This window comes from Macaca mulatta, chromosome 19 (assembly GCF_049350105.2).
Source record: "Macaca mulatta isolate MMU2019108-1 chromosome 19, T2T-MMU8v2.0, whole genome shotgun sequence".
Lineage (NCBI taxonomy): Eukaryota > Metazoa > Chordata > Mammalia > Primates > Cercopithecidae > Macaca > Macaca mulatta.
Window position 1 is genome coordinate 5,647,357 of NC_133424.1, and position 8,933 is coordinate 5,656,289.

General features: G+C 54.6%; 1 protein-coding gene across 2 annotated transcripts; it reads left to right on the forward strand.

The window, feature by feature from the left end:
• Window positions 1-306: 306 nt before the first annotated feature.
• FEM1A (fem-1 homolog A) lies at window positions 307-4,146 on the forward strand. Of its 2 annotated transcripts, XM_077975986.1 has the most exons (2): window positions 308-1,141; window positions 1,292-4,146. In XM_077975986.1, exons 1-2 carry the CDS (start codon window positions 429-431, stop codon window positions 2,436-2,438), a joined length of 1,860 nt encoding a protein of 619 aa, XP_077832112.1. In that variant the 5' UTR covers window positions 308-428; the 3' UTR covers window positions 2,439-4,146.
• The last annotated feature ends 4,787 nt before the right edge of the window (window positions 4,147-8,933 follow it).

Consider the following 8,933-nt stretch of genomic DNA (forward strand, 5'->3'; position numbering starts at 1 on the left):
AGAGACAGCCATGGGAAGTACGTCACCAAATTTCGCCGGTTCCCACAAGCTAGGTCGTGTAGCGCTGCATGACGGGAATTGTAGTTCTCAAATTGCTAACTTCCCCGGTCATGCACTGCAACTGGAACACCAATTTCCATCATGCCGCGCGCTCACAGCTCGCGGGGGCTGTCCTGTGGCCTTTTAGGAAGTGTAGTCTTAATCCCCCATGATTCCTTTTTTGTTCTATGGAGTGGGCCCGCGCAGAGGACTCCATTTCCCGGCGTGCTCCCATTCGTCGGGTCGCGGCAGCCATTTTGTTCCGCCCGAGGAACCCCTAAGATGGCGGCGAGGGAGACGGTGAAGGTTGCCTCCCGCCCGTCCGGGCTCTGATCCTCTGTCTCCCCGTCCTCCGGCGGCCGGCCCATGGCCTGGCGGAGGCCCGAACCATGGACCTCCGCACCGCCGTGTACAACGCTGCCCGTGACGGCAAGCTGCAGCTGCTCCAGAAGCTGCTCAGCGGCCGGAGCCGGGAGGAACTGGACGAGCTGACAGGCGAGGTGGCCGGCGGGGGGACGCCGCTGCTCATCGCCGCGCGCTACGGCCACCTGGATGTGGTGGAGTACCTGGTGGACCGGTGCGGCGCGAGCGTGGAGGCCGGTGGCTCGGTGCACTTCGATGGCGAGACCATCGAGGGCGCGCCGCCGCTGTGGGCCGCCTCCGCCGCCGGCCACCTGGACGTGGTGCGGAGCCTGCTGCGCCGCGGGGCCTCGGTGAACCGCACCACGCGCACCAACTCCACGCCCCTGCGCGCCGCCTGCTTCGACGGCCACCTGGAGGTGGTGCGCTACCTGGTCGGCGAGCACCAGGCCGACCTTGAGGTGGCCAACCGGCACGGCCACACGTGCCTCATGATCTCGTGCTACAAGGGCCATCGTGAGATCGCCCGCTACCTGCTGGAGCAGGGCGCCCAGGTGAACCGGCGCAGCGCCAAGGGCAACACGGCCCTGCACGACTGCGCCGAGTCCGGCAGCCTGGAGATCCTGCAGCTGCTGCTGGGGTGCAAGGCCCGCATGGAACGTGACGGCTACGGCATGACCCCGCTGCTTGCGGCCAGTGTGACGGGCCACACCAACATTGTGGAGTACCTCATCCAGGAGCAGCCCGGCCAGGAGCAGATCGCAGGGGGAGAGGCTCAGCCTGGGCTGCCCCAAGAAGGCCCCTCTACCAGCCAGGGGTGTGCGCAGCCTCAGGGGGCCCCATGCTGTAGCTCCTCCCCGGAGGAACCACTGAACGGGGAATCTTATGAAAGCTGCTGTCCCACCAGCCGGGAAGCTGCCGTGGAAGCCTTGGAATTGCTGGGAGCTACGTATGTGGATAAGAAACGAGATCTGCTTGGGGCCCTCAAACACTGGAGGCGGGCCATGGAGCTGCGTCACCAGGGGGGCGAGTACCTGCCCAAACCGGAGCCCCCACAGCTGGTCCTGGCCTATGACTATTCCAGGGAGGTCAACACCACCGAGGAGCTGGAGGCGCTGATCACCGACCCGGATGAGATGCGCATGCAGGCCCTGTTGATCCGGGAGCGCATCCTCGGTCCCTCGCACCCCGACACTTCCTATTATATCCGTTACAGGGGCGCCGTGTACGCCGACTCGGGCAATTTCGAGCGCTGCATCCGCTTGTGGAAGTACGCCCTGGACATGCAACAGACCAACCTGGAGCCTCTGAGCCCCATGACCGCCAGCAGCTTCCTCTCCTTCGCGGAACTCTTCTCCTACGTGCTGCAGGACCGGGCCGCCAAGGGCAGTCTGGGCACCCAGATCGGCTTTGCAGACCTCATGGGGGTCCTCACCAAAGGGGTCCGGGAAGTGGAACGGGCCCTGCAGCTGCCCAGGGAGCCCGGAGACTCGGCCCAGTTCACCAAGGCGCTGGCCATCATCCTCCACCTGCTCTACCTGCTAGAGAAAGTGGAGTGCACTCCCAGCCAGGAGCACCTGAAGCACCAGACCGTCTACCGCCTGCTCAAGTGCGCACCCAGGGGCAAGAACGGCTTCACCCCTCTGCACATGGCTGTGGACAAGGACACCACAAACGTGGGCCGCTACCCCGTGGGCAGATTCCCCTCCCTGCACGTGGTCAAAGTGCTGCTCGACTGCGGGGCCGACCCGGACAGCAGGGATTTTGACAACAACACCCCACTACACATAGCAGCCCAGAACAACTGCCCGGCCATCATGAATGCCCTGATCGAAGCAGGGGCCCACATGGATGCCACTAATGCCTTCAAGAAGACGGCCTACGAGCTGCTGGACGAGAAGCTGCTGGCCAGGGGTACCATGCAGCCCTTCAACTACGTTACCCTGCAGTGCCTTGCGGCCCGGGCCCTGGATAAGAACAAGATCCCTTACAAGGGCTTCATCCCGGAAGATCTGGAGGCATTCATTGAACTGCACTGACCTGCCCAGAACGTCTGTACCCTCACCTCTCCACGCTCCTGCTGAAAGGCGGGAAATCGGGCTGGGGTGTAGCAGATGCTCCGTCTCGCCTCCTTCCGGCACCAATCAGGAGAAGGGTTCTTCCGCCTCCCATCCCTTGACCTGCAGAGAGGGTGGGAGGTGTTAGCCAGCCTTTGGTGCTAGAAGCCTTCAGGGTCACGTGCTAAGAGGACAGTCTTTCTCCAGGAGCCCGCTCACTCATTCTGAGTTAGGGAAAGACACAAGGCCTTCCCCACATCCTGTCTGCCTGGGTTACAGAGGCCTTTGCCTTGTTACCTAGAGGTGGAGGGACCGAAGCCATTGCGTTCCTTCCCTGCTAGAAACACAGGAAGAAGTTGAGGACGGCCTTCCTTCCCTTGCCCCTTTACGTGGCCGGATAACTCCAGCTGCCGAATACAGTGTTAGGACTGGGGGCTCCCGAGATGAGAGTCTGAAAGTCAGGGAATGAGCCCACCTCTCATTTCTTCCAGCACGATCACGCCCTGCTCCCGTGCCACCGTAGTCCCTGGCAGACAGGCAGGGCTCTGCCCAGGGCAGCCTGCCACTTGCATAGCTTTCGGTTGGTTTGGTGTTCTATTTATTTAATAAGTGGGCAGGTTGCAAGCATTGCACAGAAGTTCTGAGATTTTACTGCCTTTTTTTTTTTTTTTTTTTTTTTTTTTTAAAGAAAGTTGTTTGTTGGACTCCATAAGTGAATTTCAAGCCGTGAGGATTTTGTGGTGCCCGAGATGGCCGAGGCCACAGGAGTGAGCTCTGTGTGTGTGAGGAATTTGGTGAGCGAGATAAAAGTCCATGGGTGTCGACCCCTAAAACACGGGCGACCGTACATTTTTATACATCTCCACTCTACCGCCTTTTACAGGCTTTCCGATTTTACAGGCCTTTCCAATTTTCCATTCTCATTAGAAAGAGAACTGTTCTTCCAAGCAGAAATCAGGAGTGACCACAAAGCCTGACAACACTTTGCCACCCAGCAAGAACTGGCACAATTGGTTTGGGTCTGCATCGCCATCGTGCCCGAGTTAAAACTACAGGCCACTCCGCCTTGCAAACCTCACGTGGCCTCTGATTTCATTGTGGGCGCATCTACAGGTGGCCCGGGCTGTTTTCTTCAGCTGCTTCGAGGATTAGGACCCAAGTCATCATGAAAAAGGCCCAAGTACAGTCTTAATGCAATAAATCCACTAGCTAAGACGTTGAGTGCCAAGACCAGCCTTCCAGCCGAGCTTCGGACAAAGTCTCAGGTTCCCATGTCTCAGGGTGAGGTGCTGGGGCTGCCAGAGGACCTGCCCCAGCAAGACTTTTTCTCAAGAGCGAGACTCCATCAGCCCAGGCAGACAGGAGCAAACAGCAGAAGGAAAGCCATTCTCACTACATCCTCCCTGCAGTGGCCAGGCCCTTAGGAGGAGCAGCCACCGGGGGCGTCCAGAAACATCGTGTCCCTGGATGGAAACTAGGTCTCGTTTGGATTTTTTTTTTTTTTTTTTTTTTTTTTTGCCGTGTTAGGAAATTATTTAAATTTATTTGCAAGACAGGTTTTAACTTAACTCAGCCAAGGTGGGAAATGGCGTCCCCATCCCTCCCAAAGCACAGAGCACAGAAATGAGGCCGTTTACATTGCAGGTCTGCGCGCTGGTGTTTAAGTCATTAAAAAGATACTGGAAGAGAATTGCCTGATACGTCCTTGGCGTGGGTCAACTGGGGAAGTGGGAGGTGGGTGGATCCGTCCATGGCATTGGTCCGAGTGAACAGAGAGCCCTAGGGCCACCTCCCCTAGCCAGAGGGGTTTCTATGTTATATACTGGGGCTTATTTTATTTTATTATTATTTTTTTGAGACAGAGTCTCGCCCTGTCACCCAGGCTGGAGTGCAATGGCGTGATCTCGGCTCACTGCAACTTCTGCCTCCCGGGTTCAAACGATTCTCCTGCCTCAGCCTCCTGAGTAACAGATTACAGGCACCTGCCACCATGCCCAGCTAATTTTTGTATTTTCCGTAGACGCAGGTTTTGCCATGTTGGCCAGGCTGGTCTCAAACTCCTGGACTCATGCGATCTTCCCACCTCGGTCTCCCAAAGTGCTAAGAATACAAGCATGAACCACTGCACCTGGCCTCTATGTTATATACTGGGGCTTTGTGTAAAATTTCATTTGAAAAACAGTATGTTGCTGTATTTAAAAAAAAAAAAAAAAAAAAAAAAAAGCCTGAGCAGCATAGAGCCTGCCTTTACAAAAATAAAAAATAGTCTGAGTATAGCGACTCACGTCTGTAATCTCAGCACCTTGGGAAGCCTAGGCAACATAATAAGACCTCTGTATCTACAATTTTTTTTTTTTTTTTTTTTTTAAGATGGAGTCTCACTCTGTCACTCGGGGTGTAGTGCAGTTGCGCCATCTCGGCTCACTGCAACCTCCGCCTCCCGGGTTCGAGTGATTCTCCCGCCTCAGTCTCCCAAGCAGCTGGGACTACCGGCATATGCCACCATGCCCGGCTAATTTTGTATTGTGAGTAGAGATGGAGTTTCACCATATTGGCCATGGTGGTCTTGAGCTCCTGACCTTGTGATCCGCCTGCCAAAGTCCTGGGATTACAGGCATGAGCCACCACACCCAGCCTCTAGAATTAATTTTTAAAAGTAACCAGGAATGGTGGCATGCACCTGTAATCCCAGCTACTTCAGAGGCTGAGGTGGGAGGATTACTTGAGCCTAGGAAGTTGAGGCCGCAGTGAGCCATGACTGCACCACTGCACTCCCGTCTGAGCGACCAAAAAAAAAAAAAAAAACGAAAACCACTAACCCCTGCTTTTCGGTAGGGTTACCTCTAGAAGGAAAGGGTGGCTCCTTTAAGTTGGGGAGAATGAAGTTCACAGGAAGCCTTCCTCAGCTGGTGCCTGAGGAGCTGGGACAGGGACGGTGGAGAGCTATGTGTTGGTGTTTGTGTTTTGGTCAAACCTATCCTGCTTTCCAGCAAGACTCACCGATGAAGCCAGTAAGCGTCTTTGGTGAACTTGGATTTCCTAGAGCTGGTTCGGGCTTAATGAGGAAAATCCCCCTTCCCTTTTTCTTTTTCTTTTTTTTTCTTTCGAGATGGAGTCTTGCTCTGTCACCCAGGCTGGAGTGCAGGGGTGCAATCTTGGCAACCTCCGCTTCCTGGGTTCAAGCAATTCTCCTGCCTCAGCCCCCCGAGTAACTGGGATTACAGGCGTGCACCACCACACCTGGCCTAATTTTTATATTTTTAGTAGAGACAGGGTTTCACCACATTGGCCAGGCTGGTCTCAAATTCCTAACCTCAAATGATCCACCCGCCTCAGCCTCCCAAAGTGCTGGGATTATAGGCATGAGCCACCACACCAGGCCCCCCCCCCCACCTTTTTTTTTTTCTTCATCTGCCATCTCATCTCACTTCCTTGTGTAAATTTGTTCCATTCTAAAATTCTGGTTTTCTCCCTATTAGAACAGTCAAACCCCCACTAGAAAGCACCAACCCCGTTAGCTGGGTCTGTGGGATTTTGCTGAGCCCCTGCCATGTGCCAGGCAGATTCCAGGCCCCCTTGGGGATAAGGATCGAGCTGTCGATACCAACGTGTGGTTAATCCCTGTGCCCCCGCCGCACGTGGCAGTGGAGGGAGGCCCTGCTGTGGGGTGCGTGCTACTTCCATGGTGCATTGGGTCGGAGGGCTCTCCCAAAGGTGGGTGTCTCCCATCTCTTGCCTTCACGCACCTGTGGTCTGGTTTCATTCGGGACTGGACAGTGCCACAGGTGACAGCTGTTGGGCTGTCGTCTGACTGTTTGGTGTGGCATCAAAGGAGTGGATTTGAATCAGCAGGTGCTGCTCTCAAAGCCATCTCCTGGGGGACACAGTACTAGTGAGCATTTATTGAGCACCTACTGTATGCCAGGCACCATTCTCTGTAGTTACTTGCACTGCCTGTTTACACAACAGCCCTCTAAAGGAGGAAAAACATATCAGAGTCCCATGGATGGAAGAAAAATAATAAGAAAGTAGGAAAAACAGCCCTCTTAAGATGAAGGCCATCTTAAAGCTCTACCAGTTTCGGGTGAGGACTGATCCAGCAGATCCCAGTCGTTCCTAAAGAGCTGGCTGATAGCTCCCCTGAGACTGGAGTGAGGTGGGCGTCCCAAGATGACCACCAGCAGAAAAGAGAGCATCTTCCTCCCAGTCAAAGTAGGTCCCATCTAAAGTAGGTCCTGGCCAGGTGCTGTGGATCATGCCTGTAATCCCAGTACCTTGGGAGGCCAAGGCTGGAGGATTGCTTGAGCCTATGAGTTTGAGACCAGCATGGGCAGCAAAGTGAGATCCTGTCTCTACAAAAAAAAAAAAAAAAAAAATTAGCCAGGCCTGGGGATGTGTAGTCCCGGCTGCTGCTGGGGAGGCTGAAGCAGGAGGATTGATTGAGCCCAGGAGCTTGAGGCTGCAGCGAGCCTTGATGGCACCACCACACTCCAGCCTGGGCAACAGAGTGAGACCCTGTTTCAAAAAAACAAAGTAGGTCCTGTATGGCAGGCGGGGGAACTGAGGCTACTAAGCGACATTAAGATGCCTAAGGCTGGCCGGGCGTGGTGGCTCACACCTGTAATCCCAGCACTTTGGGAGTCCAAGGCGGGAGGGTCATGAGGTCAGGAGATGGAGATCATCCGGCTAACAGTGACGGTGAAACCCTGTCTCTACTAAAAATAGAAAAAATTTGGCCGGGCGCGGTGGCTCAAGCCTGTAATCCCAGCACTTTGGGAGGCCGAGACGGGCGGATCACGAGGTCAGGAGATCGAGACCATCCTGGCTAACACGGTGAAACCCCGTCTCTACTTAAAAAAAATACAAAAAAACTAGCTGGGCGAGGTGGCAGGCGCCTGTAGTCCCAGCTACTCGGGAGGCTGAGGCAGGAGAATGGCGTAAACCCGGGAGGCGGAGCTTGCAGTGAGCTGAGATCTGGCCACTGCACTCCAGCCTGGGCGACAGAGCGAGACTCCGTCTCAAAAAAAAAAAAGAAAGAAAGAAAGAAAAAATTAGCCGCGTGTGGTGGCAGGCACCTGTAGTCCCAGCTACTCAGGAAGCTGAGGCAGGAGAATGGCGTGAACCCGGGAGGCAGAGCTTGCAGTGAGCCGAGATGGCGCCACTGCACTCCAGCCTGGGGTACAGAGCACGAGACTCCGTCTCAAAAAAAATAAATAAATAAAATAAAGCCTAGAGACACAGCGCATGAAGGAAAGGCTGAGGTTGGAACCCAGGGCTGTCAGAGTTCATACCTTGTGCTGATTCTCCATCCCGGACGGCAGACACACGGATCCCTTTCCTCTGCTTTCTGGTGGTGGTGTTTTGGCACAAGCTGTCCCCTCCCTGGGGCAGGTGACCATCCTGCCTCCACATCCTGAGCGTCTGTTTCCCTCGGGGGTCTGCCAGAATCGGTCCCCTAACCCCAAGCAAATCACTCACAAAAATTATCTGAGCTAAACGCTTGCTTTGAAAGCTCAGACCTGGGGATCGTAACTTCAGCCTCATACCTCCTAATGAAGGCCATCTTAAAGCTCTACCAGTTTCAGGTGAGGGCTGAGCCAGCAGATCCCAGTTGTTCCTAAAGACCTGGTTGCTAGTTCCCCTGAGACTGGGGTGGGGGTGGGGATCCCAAGATGACCACCAGGAGAAAAGACAGCCTCTTCCTCCCAGTCAAATCCCAAGATTCGTGACCGAGCGCGGTGGCTCACGCCTGTAATCCCAACACTTTGGGAGACTGAGGCGGGTGGATCACGAGGTCAGGAGTTCTAGACCATTCTGGTCAACATGGTGAAACCCTGTCTATACTAAAAATACAAAAAATTAGCCGGGCGCGGTGGCAGGCACCTGTAATCCCAGCTACTCGGGAGGCTGAGGCAGGAGAATCGCTTGAATCCGGGAGGTGGACGTTGCAGTGAGCCGAGACTGTGCCACTACACTCCAGTCTGGGCAACAGAGTGAGACTCTGTCTCAAAAACAAACAAACAAAAAACACCAAGATTAGCTCTGATTGGACCGGCCTGGGTCCCATGTTCTTCCATGACCCAATCGTAGTATCTCAGGGGTGGGATGTGCCAATTGGCTTGGCCTGGGGAGGGCCCCCCACCAGAGGGTCTGTAATCCACGTGTAACTGGGGTTGCTGTAAAATGGGGCCATCAACGCCATCAAGGGTAGCAAGAACTGTCCACAATAATCAAATGACTACCTGACGCTGATCAGTGAAGTAAAAAGCTCAGAGAGGTCAAGTGGAGTGCCTAAGGCCATGAAGCCAAGAGGGTGACCCGGGTCGTCTGTGGTTAAATGCACTGCCTGTTTACACAGCAGCCCTTTAAAGGAGGAAAAACATATCAGAGTCCCATGGATGGAAGAAAAATAAGAATAATAAAGTAGGAAAAACAGCCCTCTTAAGATGAAGGCCAGCTTAAAGCTCTACGAGCTTC